General features: G+C 45.1%; 1 protein-coding gene across 1 annotated transcript in view; it reads left to right on the plus strand.

Moving 5' to 3' along the window:
* Positions 1-399: 399 nt before the first annotated feature.
* PDZK1 (PDZ domain containing 1) overlaps positions 400-25,310 on the plus strand; it is a 34,823-nt gene continuing 9,912 nt past the window's right edge. The window contains exons 1-5 of the mRNA XM_003793789.3: positions 400-608; positions 17,295-17,506; positions 18,259-18,508; positions 21,944-22,080; positions 23,157-23,352. Coding sequence (XP_003793837.1) covers positions 17,297-17,506; positions 18,259-18,508; positions 21,944-22,080; positions 23,157-23,352 — 793 coding nt within the window. The 5' untranslated portion in view covers positions 400-608; positions 17,295-17,296. The remainder of the gene's footprint in view (positions 609-17,294; positions 17,507-18,258; positions 18,509-21,943; positions 22,081-23,156; positions 23,353-25,310) is intronic.

The following is a 25,310-nucleotide window of genomic DNA, read 5'->3' on the forward strand; positions in this document are numbered from 1 at the left end:
AGCGTAAGGAGGCCTGGGATGCTGGCCCTCCGGCTTTGCTAGCTGAGCAAGTAAGTACTCCCAGGGTGGAGGTGGGGATGCAGGTGGGCTTGCGGGCTGTGCTCTATTTCCTGGGGCTATGGGCCCACTGGCTGGCTACTGGGTGGGGGTTGTACAGGTCACTGCTCCCCAGGAAGGCCTCTGTGTGTGATGGTCTTTGGCCTGCCCATAGGATGGGAGGGAGTAGAGGGTCCTGATGGGACTGGGGGTTGGCTGGGCACGACCAGAGCATCTACCTGAGGGAGAGGGCCCAGGAGCCAGTGGCCTTGTCCCCTCTTGTCCTCCCCTCTTCACTGTGGGAGCAGCAGGCTAGAAGTGTCATCCTGGCCCCCACACTCAGGCCGGTGAGCTAGAACGCTGGGGTTGCTGAGGGTTTGTCAGGTTTCCAGCTCAGGGCCCAGCCAGCTGGCAGCAAGCAGGACAGAGGTCACTTGAACTCACATCCCTGTTAAATACATCAGCTTTTAAATCAATCTTTGTTCAAAGTCCAGTGAGTTCCAAGACCAGTGCTCGCCAACAGAGACAAGGTCCCCAGTGAACAGAGCAGCTTCTCTTCCTTCCTGATACAGGTAAGAACCATTCTGTGTCCCCTGAGGGCACTGGCCACCTGTGCCTACACCAACTTCTTTCTTTTCCTTTTTCCAAGCCAGAAAATGTAAGGACAGAAGATAGGTCCATAGGGAGGAGTCAGGCTCCTTTGGTGATGGCTGGGAGACAGGATGGGGCAGGGGCAGTGAGGGATTGTCCACACTCTCGGATCTTGTCTGCTGGAGACCTACTTGACCCTTGCAGGTGAAGGGCTGCTTCACAAGGGTATTGGGAAACGAATCTCAGAGAAAGCTCTCCCTGGTGGGAGGGCATGGTGGCTTCCACCTATAATCCCAATACTCTGGGAGGCCAAGGCAGGTGGATTGCTTGAAATCAGAAGTTCAAGACCAGCCTTAGCAAGGGTGAGACCCCTTCTCTACTAGAAATAGAAGAAACTAGCCAGGCGTTGGTTGGTGCCTATAGTCCCAGCCACTCCAGAGACTGAGGCAAGAGGATCTCTGGAACCACAGGAGTTTGAGGTTGCTGTGAGCTAGGCTGACACACGGCACTCTACCCAAGTTGACACAGTGAGACTCTGCCTCAAAAACAAAAACAAACCAAAAGCTCTCCCAGGGCTGTATGTGGGTTGGATGTGCAGCCACAGGAAGTGAGACAACAGACTTCACAGATCACCAGGAGGAGACTCCCAGGACCTTCCCACTATGTCAGGACCTGGGCTGTTAGAGACAAATTTCTTCTGGAAGCTGCCCTTAAAAGATACACCCTAACTTTCTCACTAGTTAATAAAAGCAGCTGTCTCGCCTCTCACACATTATAGTACTAAGAAATGAGAAAAACCAGTGAATTTCAAGGCTTCCTGAATTATAAAATGTAGATTCCCCAGGTTCTAGCCTTCAGAGTTTCTAAGTCTGTGGGGCTTGTGTGAATCCAAAATATCTTCATTATAAAGCTCTTCCAGATGATTCTGTGGCATAGGCAGGTTTAGGAAGAACCACTAATAGCTCATTTCCTAAGCAAGAGAATCAAGGGATTTCAATATGACTTAAGGGTTCACCAGCTGTGAAGACCCTGCTGCGTTTGGTCCAGCTGGGGAGATTCTTGGCCGCTCAGGAGGAACACGGAGCACGTGTCTCCTCATCTGAAATCCCTGAGATGTTCTGCAGCAGCCTGCAGCCAGTATCCGGAGTCATGGGGGCCGACTGCCTCAGGCCGTGGTTGTTGGGTCACTCAGCATCGCATGTTCATTTTCATAGAGAATAACTTGGGGACTTTGAGTCTGTGTATTATGACTAAGTGAACTGCTCTTTAACTTTCATATGTTCTCTGCACCGCAGAATGTGAAGTCGTTAGGAATGATGTCTTGTGTTCACAGATCATTTGCTAGGTAGCTATTGCTCATCTAGGGACACAGATAACCAGGGTTTTGACTGAGTTGTTAGTGACAGATCACTAGATAAATCACTTAGCTAACTAGAACCTCAAATACATCATCTGTCAAGTGCAAGTCTCCCTTTCCCCAAGGGTTTCCTGAAAATAGGAATATGTTTTGGGGAATTAAAAGCACAATGTAAGGGTGGTGCCCATACTCAGTGGGTAGATTGTTGGCCACATACACTGAGGCTGGTGGGTTCGAGCCTGGCCTGGGCCTGCCAAACAACAATGAGGACCTTAACCAAAAAAATAGCTAGGCATTGTGGCAGGTGCCCATAGTCCCAGCTACTTAGGAGGCAGAGGCAAGAGAATCACTTAAGCCCAAGAATTTGAGGTTGATGTGAGCTGTGATGCCATGGCACTCTACCCAGTGCGACAACTTGAGACTCTCAAAAAAAGTACAATATAAGAAGCTTACATTTCAAATGTGTGTGTCTACAGGCTCTGTAGAAGGGTAGGTCAAAACATCCTGTAGTCAGGAGATCTTGCCCTTGTCTTTTAATCTCATTGAGTCTCTACTTGCTCACTTGCTGGTGAAGGAAGAATTGAGATTAAATTGCTAATGTCTTTTCAGCCCACCAAGGATAAGGTAGATCTTATACCTTGAAGGCTGGCTCCTTGTCAGCTGGGTTATGAATTCGAATGCTACCTCCCCAGCAAGGACTTTCTGAGTCAGCCTCCCTCCTCCCATCACTGTCTCCATCTTTTCTTTTCCTTTTTTTTTTTTTGAGACAGTCTCACTATGTTGCCCTTAGTAGAGTGCTATGGCATCACAGCTCACAGCAACTTCAAACACTTGGGCTTAAGCAATTCTCTTGCCTCAGCCTCCCAAGTAGCTGGGACTACAGGCACCCACCACAGCACCTGGCTATTTTTTGGTTGTAGTTGTCATTGGTGTTTGGCGGGCCCAGGCTGTCTGTGGCTGGTGCCCTAGCTGCTGAGCTATAGGTGCTGAGCCTTTCATATACTTGATTAGAAATCATCTCATCTACTTGTCACCTTTGTCAGATGTTAACCTTTAAGCGTCCAAGGATCTTGTTCCTTGTGTTACCTGCTGTATTCTCCACTCTTAGAACCATACCTGGCATGGAGTAGATGCTTAGATATTTGCCTAAATAAAAATTAGTGCGACCGAGATTCAGGTGGTTTTGGTAAAGGTACTCTCAGGAGGGGTAGATGAAGAACTCTTACACTTGGCATGGGACGTCTAAAGTCTGTTCATATGGGAATAGGTTTTTCTGGTCACATCATGGTTAAATGATTCTCACATTCATTGCATAGGAATCTGAGAGTAGCAAGCTGGAACTAGATGTGTCTTAAGATCTCGGCAACTCCTTTCTTTGATCTTTCCTTAATCTCTTTGCCTGGTGGGTGTTGTGGCTAAGTGGTTAAGAGCATGGGCATTGGGATTGGAAACTTACATTCCAGACCAGACTTGCTTGTATCCTCTAAGCCTCTACTTCTCATCAGTTCAATGGGTGTAATAGTACCTTGTACCTAAGACTGAGGGTTAAATGAGAATGCACAGTGCCTAGCACATCTTAAGTGCTACTATTATAATCTTGAGACAGCTTTACAGCATGCATGACTTCAAGAAATGAAGCAACCCAGGCAGTGGTGAGAGTTTTGGTGAGTAGGAAAGATGGCACCTACCCAGCCTACTTGGTGGCAGCTGTGGAAAGTTTGCTCTTGGCCTCAGACAACCACTGATTTCTAAGGCTCCAAGCCTGGTTAGGGGCACAAATACTGTGTATTCATGAAGCTGGGTGGAACCATGGGGTTCCACTGGGAACACAAAAGCAAAGCCCCAGAAAAGCCCATGGGCTTCCACCAGTTGTATTGAATGCAGCCTGGATGGTATGAGAATGCAGAGAGGGCTTTGGTGCCTGCTCTTACAGGAGCTTAGCTTGTTGGGAACACATGACACATAGTAGGCTACTCCTGCAATTTACAAGACCAAGTCCAAGGCACTTCGGTCTAACCTGACCTGTTTCTTTCCTTCAGCATATACGCACATACCCTGGTCTCTCTGGACCATTCCCATTTCATTGAACACACCTTGTGCTGTTCCTTCTACCTGGGATGTCTTCCTCCCATCCTACCCATCTCTGTTCCTTTAACACACGAGGCCCTTCAGGGTTTAGAGGCAGGGTAGATGGTGGCAGGATCCCAGACCCAACTTGTTTGAATTCAGACTGCTTATCCAAATAACCATGGGAAACCAAATTTTCAGTCTTTTTTTTACCTTGTGAAATTGTTAATTAGGATTAAATCATAACTCACAAGGAATACCTAGATTGGTTCCTAAAACTTAGTAGTAGCTCAATTAATGTGTAAAACAATAAGAAAACATTCTCATATTAATACTCTGGTGCCCAGAGCATTGTTTGGTAGTTAAGTTTTGTGACTTTCCTCACTAGACTCTGAGCTCTTTGAGGGTAGGACAGTATCTAATCTGGGCTGAGCCCTGACACCTGCCCCACAGTTGATACTACATATAACTTTATAAATATATTTAAAATGGAGAAGATGAAGTGATACCTTCAGACTTTGGTGGCTGTGGAAAAATTTGCATGTAACCTAAAATTTGGATTGAACCTTGAAAATGGATCGGTCCTGAATCCATTCACTTGGAAAAATTGTCTACTTAGCACCTACCATGAATAAGTTAAGTAGTCAGCAGTGAGGATGGTATTCCTGGCAGAGCGTGTGGTGTGAGCAAAGGGCAGGCTGGGTGCTGTGACACACAGCCTAGCTGATGCCTGCCAAGGAGCCAGGGAATGAGGCAGGGCTGGGTCATGCTGAGCCTCAGTGCCTGAGCCAAAAGGCTGGACTTTGTTTCTTGAAGGACTTTTTTATTTTTCTTTTTTTCTCTTCAGAGACTGTTTTGGGATGTTTGGCTGGAGACAGTGATTGGGAGGGACTACAGGCTGGAAGGCTCTTTTTTTTTTTTAGAGACAGAGTCTCACTTTGTAGCCCTCGGTAGAGTGCTGTAGCATCACAGCTCACAGCAACCTCCAACTCCTGGGCTCTTGCCACAACCTCCTGAGTAGCTAGGACTACAGGTGTCCACCACAGTGCCCAGCTATTTTTTTGTTGCAGTTTGGCCGGGGCTGGGTTTGAACCTACCATGCTCAGTATATGGGGCTGGTGCCCTACGCACTGAGCCACAGGCGCTGCCCAAAGACTTTATGTAGTTCAGACATGCTGAAGAAAAATGAGAGGTGGAAGGGGTAGAGATGTAAGTTGAAGTGTCTTGTAAAGCAAGATGCCAATGGGGCAAGGGGGTGCCCTTGTCTTAGCCCTCAGGATGATCGGCTGTTCTCAGGTTCCAGCTCCCGCAGCAGCAGCACGAGGGTGTCCTTTCTCCACTTTTATTTCCCCACAGTACTAAATACATCTGTCTCCCACTCTTAGATAAGCAAAGACCTTGAATGATAACCCAGAGTCCTGCCATATGGGACAAAGTATATCATTTATGGTGGCTGGGAGTAGAGGATACTTGGTGCCAGTCAGCCAAATGCACTTTGAGATAAGCAGATTTCATTCTTTAGCATAAATGAGGGACGACAATCATTCACTGGGCCTGGGATCACTCTTCTCTAGAGGATTCACAGTGGGATGCATTTCATGAGTTCTTCACATTTGAAATCTATCCAGAGCTGAGACCGAACAGTAACAATCTCAATAGGAAAATACAGTAAACAAATACATATTTTAGGACCCTGCTTCTCTTACATATACCTGAGTGTTTTAATTTCCACAGGTCTTGTTTTTCAAAGGAGGAATCCGGTTGGCCTAAAATACATGATCTATATAAAAAATATAGGGCCTGCTGTCAGGGAAATATTTTTGAAGGATGAAATTGAATTGTCATTATCTCTTCCTGGCTAGAGACATCTCTCAGTACTATGTGAGATATAGTAGGATTTTTAAAAAATGTTTCTTCTAACCCTCTGGCAGGCTTTAAAAGAAGCCAGACACGGCTGGCATAGGGTGCAAAGCCTTTGTATCATGGCTGATGACTACAGGGAATTCTCAGCTTTCTATAGTTGCTGACTTAACATTGCACATTTTCCACCAATTGTATTTTTTAACAAAAGTCTAGAGACTCTTCTAATTACACAGATGCATGCAAATGCTGGAGGAACAGCAATCTTCAAAAGTATATACTGTGCATCTACACCTGAGAATGTTGCTTTCTCCTTTGCTGGAGTTCAAGGTGCTTTGCAGATAGGCATAGAGTTCAGGGGAAAGAAAAAATGTCTAGGTTGAGTGATACTTGGAGAGACTTTTCCCTTTCTTCCCTATGTGTCTCAGACAGAAATAATTTAGTCTGTGGTTACATCCTAAGTTCTATAATCAAATATCCTTCCACTGTTGTGCTAACTAGGGTTAAACATAATTTACCAGCAGTCCTAAATTTTTACTGTTTAGTCTTGAGTGTTGGTTTCATGAGTGCCTTGGGGAGAGAAGCTGTTTTCTTTGTAGTCTGATACTGACCACATAATTGATTCCTAATTATTACTTGAGAAGATGGTTGTTCCAGGGACCTGACTAGTGGTGGACTACCATGTTTATGGAATAACCAAAGTCCTGGGCCTTGGAAGATGGGAAAAGACAACAATACATGGGCTTGCTTTCCTGATGGTGGGCTCTGCACCTGGCTGTCACTGATGGTGCTGTTTGTCCCCTGTCCTTTCTCTAATCTGGAAATTCAGTGATGCTGTCTGGTGAGTGAGCCAGTTCACTATTCTTCCCTGATTGGCATGGTCCAGGCCTGGGCCTGGCATCTGTGCTCAGGTGACGCTTTGCTTGCTCTGTCTGCTCTTGTCTGTTCCTTTGGCTTATTTCTGTGGTAGAAGACTATGGCTAGTCCTGCAGTTCTATTAAAGCTCCCTGGATATTACTTCTTGATACAGTGTTTGGTTCCATTTTTGTAATTCTCTAGCTTTCAGACTTATGTGATACTGAGTCCAGGAAAATTTGAGTTTATTTAAGTTTTGTTTCATGGGGAACAAAATCTTCAGCTTTGGCTTCTCAGCAGCTAAAATTAGCTTTGCAGACGTGATCTGGAGTGTGGAGAGGGAGAATCCCTTGCTGATAATTGAGGGGCCTACCTATCCTTAGTCTATAATCTCTTGTTTTCAAAAAGCAAGCCAGGAACACTGCTCAAAGGTTCTCGCAGAGAAACGGGATTCCTATTGCTTCAGGGGAGATGGCTTGTGTGGTGAGGGCTTCCCTGCTCCAGAAATGAGCTGGGACGCTCTGCATGTCCTGTCATCAGGGATCTTCACTGTGTCCATATGTGTTTCCTATTCTAGGTGACTTCCTTCTTCAGCTCAGAATTAAGGAACTCACCCACAGAATCACAGTTAACAAGGAGTGAAACTAGGATTAAAAACTAAGCTTGGCCACCCTTCTCTTTCTACTGTACTTTAAACAGAGTAGGGTGCTGGGGGAAGACAGAGCCTCCCCTCACGTACACATATTGCAGCTTTAGAATTTCATTACTGGGAACTCTTCTGTACTTAAGATCTTTTAGGATGACTTTTCCTGTACTAACCCTTTAGGTTCTGGAACTGCTTCCTTGGTCATTCTTCCTTCTCAGCTTATCTTGCTGAACCATCCCTGAAGCAGTCCCCAGTCCCGTCCTCCTGACTTCTTTTACTGCCAGTTCACGTGGCCACTGGCTGACGCTCCAGCTCTGTGCTCATCATTGATCTAGAAATGGTCACCTTGTAGCCTTGTGTTTTTAAAATATGTTATATCCCAATTTAGGGGGAAAGTTACCCTTTTCTTCTAGATGTATATTACAGTGAGAGAAAGCCCTAAGAACCCACGCTGATTAGTTAGCTATAAGTTAATGGTATAACCCAAGTTGTTTCTTACACATTTTTGTCCAATTTGTGAAATAATGCTCTGGCTACTGGAAGTCCTTCTTGCCTTCAGCTCAGGGGCTCAATTCTGTTCAGGTTTAGACAGTTCCTTATAAACTTAATATACCTTTCAGATTTTCAAAACGGGGACCTTTTACAGAAATCTAGATTTCTAGATCCTTTGGAGAAATTGGGAGATCTGGCACACCAGCCTGTAATTTTTTCATAGTCATCTTCCGGTCTGAAAGCTGCTAATCCACAGTCATCTCCTGGCCACCTTCACTGCTTTCCCTGTTTGACCTCGTGGGCTATACAGAGCTATGTTTGCTCTGTACTCTCGAAGTTTCTGATTTGTCAAGTACTTCACAGACGAGATTGACGTTGAGATAAGTGACCTTATTCACCTTTCTTTTTTCTTGTTACTTCCTTCTTCTCATGCAGGCTAATCCTGTTTTCTGTGTCCTCCATATCATACCTTGATATACAAACATGCTGATAGTTTTCAAAATGTTAGAAGCATTCATCAACTCCCCTTCCCCTCGGGCCACTATCCCAACTCTCCCATCTGCTCTGAGATGTAGATTCATTGCTTCTGTTATTTAGTGTCCATTTCTTTGTTCCTTATTTGACCGAGACTTCCATTTTCTAAACTTAAGTGGCATTTTCTGTTTTCAGTCTTTTAGTGGTGTTTGGCATTGTTAACTAGTCTATCTTGAAATACTCTTACTTTTGATGATACTGTAAAATCTTGGCTTTCTGATTTCTGATTATTCCTTTTTGTTTTTTCTTTCTACTGCTTAGATGTCAGTATCACCCAGGGCTTCATCCTTGGCCCTCTTCCGGTCATATCATCACTGTGGGCTTCCCCTAGCACTGCTATGCAGATGGTCCCAGAGCTGGATGCCAGCCCAACATCCCCCATGGTCCAGGTGATCTGTCAAGTCCTATGGCTAAAGCTCATCACAAACTGTCATCTCATTCCTCATGATATACTATCTTTTAATGGTGTAGCCTTTCTGCCAGTCACCAAGATGTGAGCTTGGTTTCCTTTGACCCCCACCCCTTCCCTTTCCAACACCTGCCTGAGTGGTCAGCGTCATTCAGAAGATGCTAGGGCTGCTGCAATAGAATGCCATAGAATGGGTGTCTTAAACAACAGAGATTTATTTCTCTGAGAGGCTGGAAGGCCACTATCCAAGGTGTCAGAAGGATCGGTTGCTCTGAGGCCTGCCTCCTTGGTTTGCAGGTGGCCGCCTTCTCACTGTGTTCTTTTTTTTCTCTATGCAAGTGCCTCCCTGGTGACTTTGTTGTTGTTGTTGATAAGGACATCAGTCCTATTAGATTAGTGTTCCATCCCTATGACTTAATTTAACCTTATTTTAAAATTTCGTATCTTTCTTTTTAGAGATAGGATCTTGCTCTGTCGCCAGGGCTAGAGTGCAGTAGTGTCGTCATGGCTCACTACAGCCTTGACCTCCTGGGCTCAAGTGATCCACCTACCTTAGCTTCCTGAGTAGCTGGGACTACAGATGTGTACCACCACACATGTAATTAAAATTTTTAAATTAGCTTCAGGGTTTCATTATGTTGTCCAGGTTGGTCTCAAACTCTTGGGCTTAAGTGATCCCCCCACCTCAGACTCCCAAAGTGGCGTGAGCCACTGTGCCCAGCCTCATTTAACCTTTACCTCTGTAAAGTCTCTATCTTCGAATATAGTCACCTTGGGGATTAGGGATTCATTGTATGAATTAGGGCTTCATTGTATGAATTAGGGGACAAAACTCAGTCCATTAATAGGAGTCCAAGGCTTGAAGCAGGAAAGGTGTCAAGGTTGGTCAGTAGGAACACACTGAGGTGAGATAATAAATTCAGGAGCCGGTACACCTGGCCCTATGGGGACGCAGACAGAATAGGTAGTTAGCTGCAGAATTTGAGTATTCTTGCAATCCCAGGACTAAAAGGAGCCAAAAGTGCAGTTATGTTCAGATTGAGCTGTGGCCTCAGAAGACTCAACTGTGCATGTACCACTGTGTGCAGTGGCATCCTTCCTCATGGCAGGGAAACCACAAAAACCTGTTAGGGGAGACACAGAGACCTCTGACACTGCTGCAGTGACGTGTTACTCCTGTTGGACACTAGTCATTTGTGTAAATAAGCATTTTGGACACCTGTGTTGTCATACTTGTGTCTGAAATCATCTCTGCATGGAGAAATCTGAGGGAACAGGGTTGAAGTGTTGATACAATCTGTCACTTAGCCCTGTCTGTAGTTCTTCTACCTCTGTCATCTCTGTTCTCAAGCTGGGCTGAGCCCTTTATCACGTGAATAGGATTATGACAACTGCCTCTTACCCGGCCTCCTTCCAGTGTGTCTTTGTTCCAGTCTATCCACTTATCTGCTTGGAGGCCAACTCTGATCCTGTCATCTCACTGCTTAAAAGCCTCCGCTAGAACCTGCTGCTCACCAAACTGGAAGGCCAGAGCCCTTGGGCTGAATTCAAGGCTTTTGCAGTCCAGTTTGTCACGATTTCCCTTCTGTGCCTGTCCTTCAACCACATTGAGTATTCAGATTTTCCTTGACTAGGCCCCAAACTTTCCCACTTTCATGGCCTGATGTCCAAACTATTCTGTGCCTGAGATACTCTCTTCTTGGCTGGGTGCAGTGGCTCATGCCTCTAATCCCTACACTCTGAGAGGCTGGGGAGGTGGATTATTTGATCTCAGGAGCTTGAGACCAGCCTCAGCAAGAGTGAGACCCTATCTAAAAAATGACCAGGCATTATGGAGGGCACCTGTAATCCTAGCTACTCTGTAGGCTGAGGTAAGAGGATCATGGCACTCTTCTGAGGGTGATGAAGAAAGATGCTCTCTTCCTATTTCTGTACATGTTGAAATCCCACCTATCTATTGTCAAGGCCTCAGTCAAATCCTACTGAATTTATGGAACTTTCCTTAATTTTCCCATGTTTTAAGTCTTACAGCACTTATATTCTGCTCCTGGTGATAGTTGTTCTTGTATGAAACCTTCTCTTTAACCTTCAACTATAAAGTCCCTTGAGAATAGGGGTGGAGTTTGGCTTTATCCTATCAGGCAGGGACTTCAGTGTTTTGCATGTAAGTGTGGGATGGACATATGTGGCATAAACAAATGAAATCAGGTCTGGTTTTATATATGTATTTATTTTTTGAGACAGTCTCATTCTGTCACTTTGGGTCAAGTGCCGTGGTATCATCATAGCTCACAGCAACCTCAAACTCTTGGGCTTGAGCAATCCTCTTGCCTTAGCCTCCTAAGTAGCTGGAACTACAGGAACCTGCCACAACCCCTGGCTAGTTTTTCTATTTTTAGTAGAGACAAGGTCTTGCTCTAACTTAGGCTGGTCTTGAACTCCTGAGATCAGGCGATCCACCTGCCTTGGCCTCCCAGCATGTGAGGATTATAGGTGTGAGCCACCGCTCCCGGCCAAGTCTGGGTATTAAGTCTTGATGTTCAGTGGAAAACTGAAGGAGCTATGTTTAGGATCCTAAGAGCCCTCAGCTGCTCTGGAACACTAAATGCAGGGAAGTGTTGTGGCAGGGAAGAGGTAGATGGAGAGCAAGGAACTATAAAGTAGAGCTGACAACCATGGCTCGTGCTCAGGGCTCATGGCATGATTGGCAGGGCTCAGACTTGAATGAACTTGGGGATCCACCCACAGGGTATGGGGAAGGGGAAGGAATGTCCTCAGCTGTGAAGGCATTTAGGTTTAGGAGGTGGGGAGCAATCAAGTCCCATGCGAACTGTTGAAGGTGGTTTTCATCTGCTTGATTCTATGTTTGTCAGGTTCAGAACTAGAGCTTGGGGGAAGAGGCATGAGGAATGGATTTCAGGTGGTTACACACTTCTATACTGGTGGCTGGGCCACTGATTGTGGGCAGTGCTGGATCCTTAGGACTGCACAGGGTGACCAAGGGCCTCTGCCAACCAATCTGCCACCTTGGGTAAAGGTGGGTAAGGCTGGTAAAGGTGAGCTCAGAGTAGCTGTTAATGGCTCATCCAACCTTGACATTCTTCTGTGACCCATGAAGGAGTTAGTGATTGTGAGACTGAGGGGAGAGAAGAGAATTGGGGGCAGCCTGGGGAGAGTTCTAGCACTAGTTTCTTTGCTCATGTTTGGGTTTTAAGCTTGGAGGTTTTGTCAGTAGATCTGAGATAGGGGCCTACTATGCATCTATAGTATTTTTATAAATCTCTACCAGTGATTCAGAGGGGTAGCTAGGAATGAAAAACCTGTGAGCTTCAGCATTAACCAAAATATGTACAACACCTGGCACATTTTCCAACAGTAGTGATTGCATATCCCTAGCATCACCTGCCGCTCTACAGGCCCACACTGCTTCAACTAACTACATCTGTTCACTTGGATAAAGCCAGCTGGTGCCTTCTTGGGCACAGATAGCTCCCAGGATTGAGGAGGTGGTGGGAGAGCCTGTAATTTTTGCTGACTCTGCTCCTCAAGGAGTAACTATTTATTTTCATTTTATTTTTAATTCATTAAATCATAACTGTGTACATTAATGCATTTATGGGGTACAATGTGCTGATTTGATACTATGCAGCCATTAAAGATGGAGACTTCACATCTTTTATGTTTACCTAGATGAAGCTGGAGCATATGCTTCTTAGTAAAGTATCTCAAGAATGTAAGAAAAAGTATCCAGTGTATTGAATACTACTATGAAATCAGTATATATAATCACCCATGCATTCGTAGGAATGGTAAAACATAACTATAGTCTAGAAAGAAGGAAGGAAGAGGAAAGAGAGGGGCAGGAAGGTGGGAGGAGGGAGGGTTTGGGGGAGGACCCAATTTAAATAATGTGCATAATGAATGATACTTTTCTATACTATTAAGAATAGAGTATGAAAGTTTTTGCCACATCAAATAAGTAAGCAAGGAGATGGTTATGTTAATCAGTTCTTTAGAAGAATTGGCTTTCCCCTAGGCCCAGATTTTATCTGGTTCCTAGTAGTTCCAGAATTCCTTTTCAAAATGGTAGCTGGAAGCTTGAGTTAGAGATTTAACTCTGCTTTTGAGCAGGATATGTTTGGAGGTTTTGGAAAACACTATGTGTTGACTCTGGGTCTGGAAAATGCTTTGTGTTCTTATCAGGTTCCCGCTGACCTTGAAACTTTTAAACATTTCTTGGGAGGTCATGGAACGTTGATCAGATAAGTGGCTTTTAGACCTCCGTCTCTGTCTCCTTTCCTGTGTGGACAGGCTTATAACCAGATAGGGTATCTTTAATAGGACATTTCCACAAGTAACTATCTTAGAACAGAGGTCTTTTTTGTCACGCGGGCTGACAGGACAGGCGCGCTTCACAACAAGCCCCACTGACGCTAGGACCGGTGGACATGCAGTCTTACTCTTCTCAGCTGGGCCTGCTGAGGGAAGTCCTAGGTTCTAAGTTGTAGTCATGAAACCTGAGGGGAAAGTAAGAGTTTCTTAGCCTCAGCCCATGAAGCTGAACTGTTCTTTTTGGCTGTTTGGGTCTTAGTCCTAATCTCAGGAACAGCTCCCGGCTCAGACTTCTAGCTCTTTGTCAGGGCAGGGTGGGTGTTAACTGTGGATCCTACCAGTCCATGTTGTTGGCTGGCTGGGAGCTCAGAAACCTTGGCCTTTCTTAGGCTTGAGAAGCACCTGAGGTCCCACCATATATTCCTTTTCTGTGGGAAACAGCCCAATGGCTTTAGTTCTTTCTACTCTGGCCACATCTAGCAGTTCAATGTCCCCTTCCTCCCTGTGGTCACTTCCTAGCCTTGTTAATTTCTAGGTGGTGCCAGGTTTTCTTCTTGACCACAATCATATTATTCTCTTTCCAGATAGCAATAATTATTCCTTCTGGAAGAGAGTAGAGTCTAAAGGTATGATTAACATGATTATCAATCAAGATGGATTTGGCTGGGCTCTTTGGCTCACGCCTGTAATCCTAGCTCTCTGAGAGGCTGAGGTGGGTGAATCCCTTGAGCTCAGGAGTTTAAGATGAGCTTAAGCAGGAGTAAAACCCTGTTTCTACTAAAAATAGAAAAAAAAAAAAACAACTAGCCAGGCATTGTGGCATATGCCTATAGTTCCAGCTACTCAGGGGACTAAGGCAAGAGGATTACTTGAGCCCAGAAGTTTGAGGTTGCTGTGAGCATTGATGCCACGGTACTCTATCAAGGGAAATAGAGTGAGACTATGTCTCTTAAAAAAAAAAAAAAAGAAAAGAAAAGAAAGAAAAAAAGTTTTAAAATAACTCTCAGGTTTCTCACCCTGAGCCTTTCCCATCTGCCAGCCAGTGTCTTGTTCTTTTCCAGAGATAAGAACTTTGTTGCCAAGTATTGATTTTTTTCCCCCCCAAAGCTCAGTAATGGTTATAGCTTTTTTGAATTTCTAGTAATTTATTTTGGCTATTTGAACTGGGAAAGAAAGCCTGCTGAACACTTAACAGACTCTGGCTTCAGATGATTGCTGACACATTGCAGAAACTCACAAGCTTCCACTAGTTAGGTGTCTGTCCACTTTAGGGGTCTGCCCTCCAGATTTTATCAGGAAGCAGAAGATGGGATGGGGCGGAAGAAGTAGGAAATAGGGTCCTTAAATACAAAGATCCCTCCTAGGTAGGCCCTGTGTTCCGGAGCCCCAGGCATCCTCATCATGGAGCAGTGGCTGAGTCTTAGGAAAGTGATCTTAGCCTTGATTTAAGGGCCCACATCATACCAGGATGTGGACTCGACAGAACCAGAAACAGGACTGGAGGTGGATCCGAGCCTACCCCACGTGACCCCTAGTTCAATCATCTTTCTACAAGATGGCAAAGAGAACAGTTTTAGAGCCCCAAGGGTCTCATGTAAGACCAGGCTTTTGGGGTTTTCGTCTGTGTTCTCCACAGCACAGTTGAGGATGTTAAGTTTGGCCTGGGCACATACCACTCCATGGATACTGGCATTAATCTGTTAGTAGCTGCAGACGCAGTGGCTGGAGGTATCTGGGGGCTCCCAGCAGTAGCTGTTTCCTCACCAGGACATAGCATTTCAGTTTTCCTGTTAATGTGAACTGGCTCTAATTCTCTGGTTTCCACCAGATGGAAATGAAGTTCTGACCTTGAGTGCCTGAGGCTTCAAAGCCATGGGCACAGATCCTAGGGATTGCTGCGTGGCCGTTTTAAAAACTTCAAACAAACCCAACTTGAGTTTTTGCCAAGAAACAATGATTTGTGTTTCCTTGTATGCCAGGCTTTCTGATCTGTGAAACACAGGAAAAACTTTGCCTCTTCCCCTTTTTCCAATGTGGGACGAGTCCTACCAGTGATAAGGCTTCACTTTATATCCTGGGCTACAGAGGAAGAGCTGTAGTTGGCACCACAAGAGGCTGTGGTTGGCACCACAAGGTGTGAGATTGCTGAGGGTTAGGGGCGGGTGCTTTAGAAATGAGCCTTTGTATGCTGGTCACAAACAGCCTCATCTCTCAAAACATAGCATTTAGTGGCCTTTGTTCTGATTCTAAGGACATGTTTCAAATTTTGTTGGACGTGGATGAGGTTCCCCAATAATTACTTCCAAGATTAAGAGGATTTGGGGTTTTCTTTGTAGTTCCCAAAGATGGCACCCTGTTTGATTTTCTTCACAGCAAGTATCATCTGAAATTATCTTATTCATTCCTTTATGTAATTTTTGCCTCTTCTTCCCAATAAAGTACAGAGACCTTTTCCATGTTTTTTCCAAGGCTTTTTAGCTTTAAGAAGCTGAGAGCTGATGGGGATTAGAGGTGAGCTGGGACATAGATATAGATTCAAGCTGAAAACTCAGGCCTGCAGGCTGGATGGCCAGGAAAATAGTGTGTTGTAGAGTCAGATCAGCCTGGAAACAGGTGCCTCCACGTGTGGACACCTGTCTCTGGTGAAGCACTGTCCTTCCAAAGTGGTGTCCCCCCTGGCAGCCAGTCATGTCTTCTGACACGGTGACACCTGAGCTCTTCTGACACCTGAGCTCTCTCCAGGTGCCAGCAATGATCACCAGGGAGCCTGGCCTTTCTTCTCTTCCCTGGATACTCGATAGGAAGTCTATTTCTCTCTTGTTTTCTTGGCTACTTAGTTATTCATGATGCTGGCAACGTGACTGCCAGACTTTGCTGAGACCACGGGTGGTGGCCATGTCATCAGGGAGTGGGAGGCTTTCTGTCTGGCTTGTACTGTACAGCTCTGTGGGCATAAAGGTCACAGATGGCTATCATGCATCACCGCAGGACGGCTTCTAGGGAGATGGAGCACTTTGTTACGGCTTCTCCACCCTACCCCATACCCTAGATCAGAGGTTCTCAACCTTCCTAATGCCGCAACCCTTTAATACAGTTCCTGTGGGTTGTGACCCACAGGTTGAGAACTGCCATCCTAGATGATCATTTGTTCCTGTCCCTCGAGGAAGGAATGGACAGCCAGTTTATTCTGACTTGTAGATAGGGAACAGTGACAAGGAAGCAAGAGGGCTTGTCCTGCGGGCAGTGTAAAGAGCAGCCTCCAGCCTCCGCTCTAGACCCCTGCCTTGCACACCAGCCTTTTACTGTTGTGGTCCCATTTTTATTCTATGAGGGAGGGGTGGGGGCCGCTGGCAGGAGTCTTCCCCTCAGCAATAATTGGGTGTTGAAACCTGAGACATTGGTTTCACACTTGTCTGCCTTCCTCCTATGGCTCAGGACCTTCCTCCTTTAATGGGGCAAATAGAAGGGCGGGATGGATGGAAAGGGAAGCTGCTTTAGGAGGCTTAATAGGCTCTTCAAATTCTCGAGAGTGGGTTTGTTTTTTAAATGTTTTGGGTCATATATTTAGACTTACTTAGGTCAAGGGCAAAAAGGAGTTTGGTGGCAGCTATGTGTTCAATACCCAGTAAAATACATGAACTCAAAACTCAAGTAAAAAGGTGGTTGTTGTGGAAACAGATTTGGAAATTACCAAGTTCTGAAAGGTGACCTCCTGATAGGCTCTGAGGAGCATATCAAGTTTGAGGCATTGAGAATCAATCTCTAGAGAAGACAAACTCATACTCTGCCTTTCATATTGGCAAGAACGTAATTATAACATGTGACTGTTACTCTGGGGAAGAACAGACCAAAAAGGGACAATATAGCAAAGGGTCTTGGGAAACAGGAGTGGCGTGAGAAGAATTAAGAGCAGTTCCCTGGGGGTAATGACCTTCTTGAGAACTGAAGAATTAGGAGTCAGGTAAGGTGGCATAGGTCAAGGAAGACCTCAAACCATTAACACCTGTATGCCCAAAGTTACTACCCAGTCTAGAATTATAGGAGGTGGAGGACAGGGTTCTCACTCCAATGAGATTTTTCTTTTCAATGGATTTATCCATTTGTTTTAATCATAGAAATGGCTTCCACCTTCAACCCCCGAGAATGTAAACTATCTAAACAAGATGAACAAAGCTATGGCTTCTTCCTGAGAATTGAGAAGGACACCGATGGCCACCTGGTTCGAGTGATTGAGAAGGGGAGCCCAGCAGAGAAGGGTGGCCTCCAGGATGGAGACAGAGTTCTTAGGATCAATGGTGTTTTTGTGGACAAGGAGGAACATATGCAGGTGAATGAGACACTTGGGGTTCTTCTTATAGGATCCCTTCTGTCCCCACACCCCCTCTGCTGCTTATAACTTTTGTGGTCAGTGGAATTTGGTTCTTTCTTGGCTGCCACTGGCAAGCAGGGCATCTTTATCATGATACTTTATTTTGGCCAATCAAGTCCCCAGAAAACAGCCAAGAACTGTAATCATTCTTAGATTTGAATAGTACCAGGTTGAAAACACATTAAGTTTACTACATGCCAGAAATTAAGCTAAGGTAACTTTATATTCATTATCTTGTCAAATCCTCCTCATGACTCTGTGAGGTGTATATTACTATCTTATGAATTAGGAAGCTACTAACTTAGCTTGCTGATGTGCTCATGGCCCTCCTCTGCTCTGGCCCTACCACATTCTGCCTGACTCCAAGTCGATGTTCTTTTCACTGCACTTTGCTGTCCCAGCAGATGTGGGAGGGCCTGTTATGCTGCACAGCAACATTCATCTCTAGGAAGTGTTAGTCCTAGAAGTCCTGGGCTTGGGTCACACTCTAGGTTCCAAAAGTGCCAGAGACCTAGCTTAATCTGTGCTGGATTTTAGGAGGGCTGGACTGGAGGGGGCTGGGGTGATCTGCTTACTAGCTGGGTGTCAGGGTCAACCACCAGAATTTCCAGGGCCAGGTATTAAGCCAGATGGGAAGTATTTCCCTCTGGCAGTTGACAGAAGATTATTCATTAAAGTCATCTCCCCCCGCCCTCCACACTCCCTTCTAGGTCGTGGATCTGGTCAGAAAGAGTGGGAATTCAGTGACTTTACTAGTTCTGGATGGGGATTCCTATGAGAAAGCAATGAAGATGAAGGTGGACTTAAGAGAGTTGGGTCAAAGTCAGAAGGAGCAAGGTTTGAATGATAAGAAACTGTCTCCTGTGATGAATGGGCGAGTGGAGACTTGGACCCAGCCCCGGCTCTGCTACCTCGTGAAGGAGGGGAACAGCTATGGCTTCTCTCTAAAGACCGTCCAAGGTGAGCTTGAGGGTGGGGCATGGACAGGATTCCAGAAGAAAGATAATGCTGATTCCTTGACTTCCACTCTTCAGTTGCTGTGGATGTCCGTGGGCAGCTTTCCCCCTCACTGCCCGTTTCCCTTGCCTTGCACAGTTGTGCAACAAGGGATCAGGACATTGGCAGCAGTGGGCTGGGGGTGGGTAGGCACCAGGCACTCCTGTTCCCATGTGTTTATCAGCTGGGGACACTTTGATGTGAGGAGGGTCAGAGGGGTTTACATTTGTTAGTCTTTTCTGGCTTCCTTAGGGTGAAGGTGGAGGGAAGGATGGGAATAAAAACTTAGAAAGACGAGGTTCTCTATAATAGCTGCCTTTGAGTAAGATTGGTATCTTTTTAATATTTTTTAACTGAGATAATGTCGCGACCCGTCGGGCTTCTGTGGCCCTGGTCTCGGTTAGCGCAGGAAGGAACCAGGCGAGAAGCGGATTAGAAGTACAAGCTTGTGGAAGGCAGGCTAGCCCTTACTTTCCCGGTAGCCCCAAGCAACCTCCGCACCAGCCTTTTATTGAGCCAGAACAACACAGGTGAGGGGAGTAATTAACAATGACTACGTGCTGAGGGCACGGGCTCCTCCCACAAGGAACTCCGGTGGAGGAATGGCCCGAGGTCCACGCCTCAGCTGCAGATCATCTTACTCCGATGTTGGCGTCTCCTACAAGATAATTTCACTCTATTGCCCTTGGTAGAATGTCGTGGCATCAGCTTAGCTCACAGCAACCTCAAACTCTTGGGTTCAAGTGATTCTCTTGCCTCAGCCTCCTGAGTGGTAAGGCGTCCACCACAATACTCCACTAATTTTTCTATTTTTAGTAGTGATGAGGTCTATCTCTTGCTCAGGCTGGTCTTGAACTCCTGAATTCAAGAGATCTTGTTTCAGCCTCTAAGTGCTAGGATTACAGGCATGCCCCACTGGCTGGTGGTATCTTTTTTCATCTGAGTGCCCAGGTAGTCATTTATTCAATAAATTCTGGAGCACCTATTGATCTGTCAGACACTGTTATGTTTGCTGAGGATACTCAGCAAAAATCTCTGCCCTCTTCTAACAGTGAAATAGTGTTCTCAGCTGTGGTCTAGCCTAGACTGTTCTGAAGTGTCTTCCTGACCTCTAGTTGCAAAGGTAACTAGTGATTTGAGAAACCCTGACCATCAGGAAGTGCTAGAAATTCTGTTCCTAGAATTGCTGATGTGCAAACTGACCTGTGCTCAGTTGACCATAGACATGGGCTGGAATGAGAGGAGTGATGTTAGCTGGTTCCATCTCTAACATTGCCCATTCTTTGTGGTACTGGAGAAGCCATGGGGGGTAGGTTGATAAGTTGGCAAGTGATAAAGCCAAAAGTCAATAGTAAATTTAAAATTATTTCCAATGCTTGTTTAACTGGTGGCAAGAGATGTAAACTAGCTATGGAGATCTTAAGTTTGTTAGTTATTAAACGCAATAGCTTGAAGGAAGCTTGGAACTTCTTAGAAGTTCATTATCAGTAAGGCAGTTAAAAAATCAGATTCTGTTCATTTGGTTCTTGTGCTAATGTATATGGTGAATGGTTTAGGTTAGCTTTATGAAGCAATTCTTTTATTCATGACAAATATATAACAAAGTAACAGGAGTTATGTTAAGTATTCAGGGAAGCCATTTGTTACTGTTGTCCCTTACAAGTGACTTGGTCAGTCATTATGAAGCCATCCTTTGTCTTGATTGACAAATTTATCCTCAGTTTTGCTTTATGGTCTGAAAATATGTGCAAAATTTTGGAAATAATTTACAAGTTTTAAATTCTGAGCCATTGTGAGTAGTATGAAATCTCCTGCTGTTCTGCACCATCCTGCCCAAGACGTGAATCATCCCTTGCTCCAGCATCTCCTCACCACATACACGATCTGCCCACTAGTTATGTAATAGTTACCAGACCAGCTGTTGAAATATTGCAGTGCAATTGTGTTATCATCATGTTCAAGTAACTCTGGCATAGTAAGACAAATATCATGTTCTCAGTCATATGTGGGAACTAAACATTGATCTCGTGGGGGTAGAGAGTAGACTGATACCAGAGGCTGGGAGTATGTGTGTGGGGAGGGGGTGAGGGTCTGAAGAGGGGCAGGTTAATGGGTATAAACAGGAGGTTCTAATGTGCAATAGCATAGTAGGGTGACTAGAGTTAACAAGATACATATTCCAAAACAGCTAGAAGAAAAGATTTGAAATGTTCCTAACAGAAAGAAGTGATAAGTGTTTGAGGTGACAGACATCCTAAACACCCTGACTTGGCCATTACACATTGTACGCCTGTATAAAAACATACGTACCCCATACATATATACAAATACAAAGTATTAATAAAAAATGATGGCCCCAAGCTTAAGAATGTAGTGATGCTGGCAATTCGAACCATGCTGAAGAGAGCTGAACAGTACCTCTGTGAAACATTCTCAAGTGAAGAAATACCATATGCTGAGGGTGTGAAGATTAGCTCAGTTATTGTTAATCTCTGACTGTGCTTGATTTATAAATTAAACTTTATGAATAAGAATACAGGATTCAGGGTGGTGCCTGTGGCTCAGTAGATAGAGCCCTGGCCCCATATACTGAGGGTGGCGGGTTCAAACCTGGCCCCAGACAGCTAAAACAGCAGTGGCAATTGCAACAAAAAATAGCTGGGCATTGTGGTGGGCACCTGTAGTCCCAGCTACTTGGGAGGCTGAGGCAAGAGAATCACTCAAGCCCAAGGGTTGGAGGTTGCTATGAGCTGTGATGCCACAGCACTCTACTGAGGATGACAAAGTGAGACTCTGTCTCCAAAAAAAAAAAAAAAAAAAAAAATTACAGAGTTCAGCACTGTCTGAAATTTCAGGTGTCCACTGGATGCCTGGACATATACTGCCAGTGGATAAGGGTGGGTAATGTCTCAAAAGAATTGATAGCACTGCTTTAAGTGGTACCTAAATCACACCAGCTAAACATGCACATGCTTTCTGTCCCTCCTGTGCCTCTGTCCTTGTTAAGCCTGGATCAGTGAGATTTGAGTCCACTGGTATATGATGATTGGTAACAGTTCTAAAGAAGAGGGATTGGGACAGATGTTTTCTAATCCATAAACACAAAGGGAGTATGACACAATGGGGCAGCCTGGGCACGGTTTGTTACTTCCTGGTTTAGGAGCCAAGGCCACCTGAGATTCCTTCTTTGCATTTAGTTGAGTTCAGAAATTTTATTCAAATCAACAAACACTCCTTGTTGCTTTGTCAAGCTGTAACTAGGATTCTAAATCAGAAGCCAAAGGCCATTTGAGTTAGCTATAAAATTGAAGTTCTGTTTTCTATTACATGGAGAAACCCCTTTACCTTTGAATTTCTGGTTTTTCTGGGCAATGGAGTTTAATCCTTACTGCCTTTCAGGTAAAAAGGGTGTATACCTGACTGATATCACACCTCAAGGTGTGGCCATGAAAGCTGGGGTGCTGGCTGATGACCACGTGATTGAAGTGAATGGGGAGAATGTAGAAGACGCCAGCCACGAGGAAGTGGTTCAGAAGGTATGTCCTAGACTTTCCTTACCTTATCTTCCATTGTCACTGGAGGTGACAGGAGACAGGGTAACTTTATAGCAGAAAGAATATCCAGTTGAGCTGCCCCTTCATAATAAGGATGGCTGGGCGCACTAGTGGCATAAGCAGCACTAATAAAGAGTTTTGGAATAAGGCTTCTCTAGTTTCATAGGAGGCCTTAAAGAACCATCAGCTTGGCTCGGCGCCTGTGGCTCAAGTGGCTAAGGCACCAGCCACATACACCTAAGGTGGCGGGTTCGAATCCAGCCCAGGCCCGCCAAAACAACAATGATGGCTGCAACCAAAAAATAGCCGGGCATTGTGGCGGGCGCCTGTGGTCCCAGCTACTTGGGAGGGGGAGGCGGAGGCAGGAGACTCACTTGAGCCCAGGAGCTGGAGGTTGCTGTGAGCTGTGATGCTACAGCACTCTACCCAGGGGGACAGCTTGAGGCTCTGTCTCAAAAAAAAAAACAAAACAAAAACCATCAGCTTTATCTTTTGGATCTTGTTTGTACCTGATCAGGAGCCCCCTCTGAATTTATAAATTCAAGGGTAAGCTGATGATACTGAAATGTTTTAATAGCAAGTAGAAGATTCCCAATGTGGTGGTAAATGCAGAATATGGGGAGGTTTATTGCCCCAAACCTTATGTCCCAGCATGGTTTCATGACACATGGAAAACACTCAGATTTTCCTTTGAGGGGATATGGAACCTTGACAATTAACCAAACTCCTCTACTCTCTGCAAGATGAGCTTTAAAGTTGACCTTTACTTTCTTTTCCATACTTAGCCTTCACCTACATTTCTGGGTTAGCATCTGAAGTCCAGCTCCCATCTGGGTTAGCATCTGTGTGGGTGAGGGCAAACTTAACAAAGGGAAAAACAACTACAGAAGTGAAGATAGAGAAATGCCAGGTAGGAAATAGTGTAACAGCTTAAACCCAGGCCTTGCATCCTGTTTCTTGCTGAATGCAGAGACCGTGTGCCTCCTCACAGCACCATTTCATTCCACAGGATTGTTCTGGGGAGCTGATGTCGCCCCGCACCTGTGCTTGTGTTGCAGGTTAAGAAGTCGGGAAGCCATGTCATGTTCCTGCTGGTGGACAAAGAGACCCACAAACGCCACAGTGAGCAGAAGATACAATTCAAAAGAGAAATCGCCAGTTTGAAACTGTTACCCCACCAGCCCCGAGTTGTGGAGATGAAGAAGGGAACCAATGGCTATGGTTTCTATCTGAGTGCCAGTCCAGAGCAGAAAGGTAAGGCACCAGAAAAGACTTGGCATGTAACTGACTAATTCTTCACTCTACTGACTTGAATACCATTAGGCTCCCAGCTCCCTACCAGATGATTAAGGGGGACAGCAAGAAACTAGGAAGCATAGTTGGGTTGGGTCCATGTTTCCACAGCAAAATGAAGAGTTTAGGATCTGGGCAAATTGGCTCTTAGGGCCGGTTGCGTGTCCTAGCTTGTAGCACTTGATGACTTTTATGACGTGAATACTCTCGGGCTACCAACATGAGCAGAAAGTAGAGAAGTGTGGTGCAGAATTTGGCTCTGGGGAGCTGTGAGGGCCAGCCCCAGTATACCACTAGAGCTGGTAGAGGTGTGGGCCGGGACCTGGGCTTGTGCACAGCCAGGAATCTTTCTGCTTTCTGATAACAGGGAGCAGGAAAGGCGAACACATAAAAGAATGTGGATACAGGCCATGTAAACTTGTTGTTCATCTAGAAGTTGCTGTTTTCATTATGTATGTTTACATTAACTCATCAAATATTAACTTGGTTTGTGTTTTGTAAAACATCCTCAGAGTCTTTGAGAATATGAAGTGATCAGATAGAAATTCCTCAGTCAAGGCCCCTACCACTTAGTAGAGGAGATAAGAAACTTATGTCCACAACTGAAAGTAGATAATGATAAGCACCTTAATACAAGGGCAGATAAAAGACTGTAATTTGAGTAAAAATTAAAAAGGTACCAGAAGACCATTTTATTATAGCAGTAACAGCTAAGTTTGGACATTGTAGTACCGCTAGAATTTGGGAAAGTAGATGGAGCCAGAGCAAGGCAGATCATTCCAAGAAGGTAGGGAACTGGCTTCTGATGTGCAGCACAGAAATCCAAATTGGAAAGGTAGGTTGGAGAGAGATGGCAAGGGAACTTCAGTGTTAGGTTGACGAATTTGGATTTGGCTCATTAGTCAGTGAGGAATTAAGAGTTTTTGAACAATGTAAGGGAGAAGAAAAATGAAGCGTAGAATGTCTTGGGGACTTTGCACATCTCCGTTACTTATAACGATTCTGTCAGAAGAATTCCTGAAATTGAGGGCTTGAAGATATGGTGACAATGTAAGGTCAAATACTTGTGGTGCAGCTGGGTCAAAATCAGGGCTATTTGTTTCCAAAGCCTGCTCTCATTTTAGTTTCCTGGAGGTGACTTGCTCAACAATGTGCATCAAGGCGGATCCGAAGGCACAGCGGTGTCACAGGGAAGGACTGGAGAGGGAGAGCTGTTGGTAGGGTCCCGCAGTGGTGTAGGTAGAACTCCAGGCAGGATCTAGTACAAACTGCATTCACAGTAGACGAAGTGGAATTAAGAGAAAAGGGATGTGAGGAGTACTAAGGCAGCATCGAAGGATTTAGCAACTGACTAGATACTGGGGAAGAATCAGCTGTCCAGTGTTGGTGACTGGGGATACTAGCAGGTCTTTGGGATGAGCATCTACAGAGTGATTTTTTTCATTTGTAAACTTAAATTAGATGGATCTTGTTGGAGATACTCAGTAGTTAGCTGGAAAAGTGAGGCTGGAGTTTTTTAGAATAGAGGGAAGGAGAAAAGTATGAGAGCTCTGAAGGTATCTGGTAAAGACATTTGAAGTCAGAAGGTGGCTAAGGGCACATCCTTGAGGTATATTTATATAAATACACTTACAATGTCTACTAAAATGCCAGTATGGGCTTCCTAAGGTTTTGTTTTTAATTCTTCCCTTCCCCCTTTTTTGTGGCTTGGCTTCTATACAAGATGTATAGGTATAGGCCGGGCATGGTGGCTCATGCCTGTAATCCCAGCACTCTGGGAGGCTGAGGCAGGTGGATTGCCTGAGCTCAGGAATTTGAGACCAGCCTGAGCAAGAGTAAAACCCCATCTCTAAAAATAGCTGGGTGTTGTGGCAGGCTATTGTAGCCTGTAGTCTCAGCTACTTGGGAGGCTGAGGCAA

The sequence above is a fragment of the Otolemur garnettii genome, unplaced genomic scaffold (genome assembly GCF_000181295.1).
Source record: "Otolemur garnettii isolate 467f Iridium unplaced genomic scaffold, OtoGar3 scaffold00073, whole genome shotgun sequence".
Classification (NCBI taxonomy): Eukaryota; Metazoa; Chordata; class Mammalia; order Primates; family Galagidae; genus Otolemur; species Otolemur garnettii.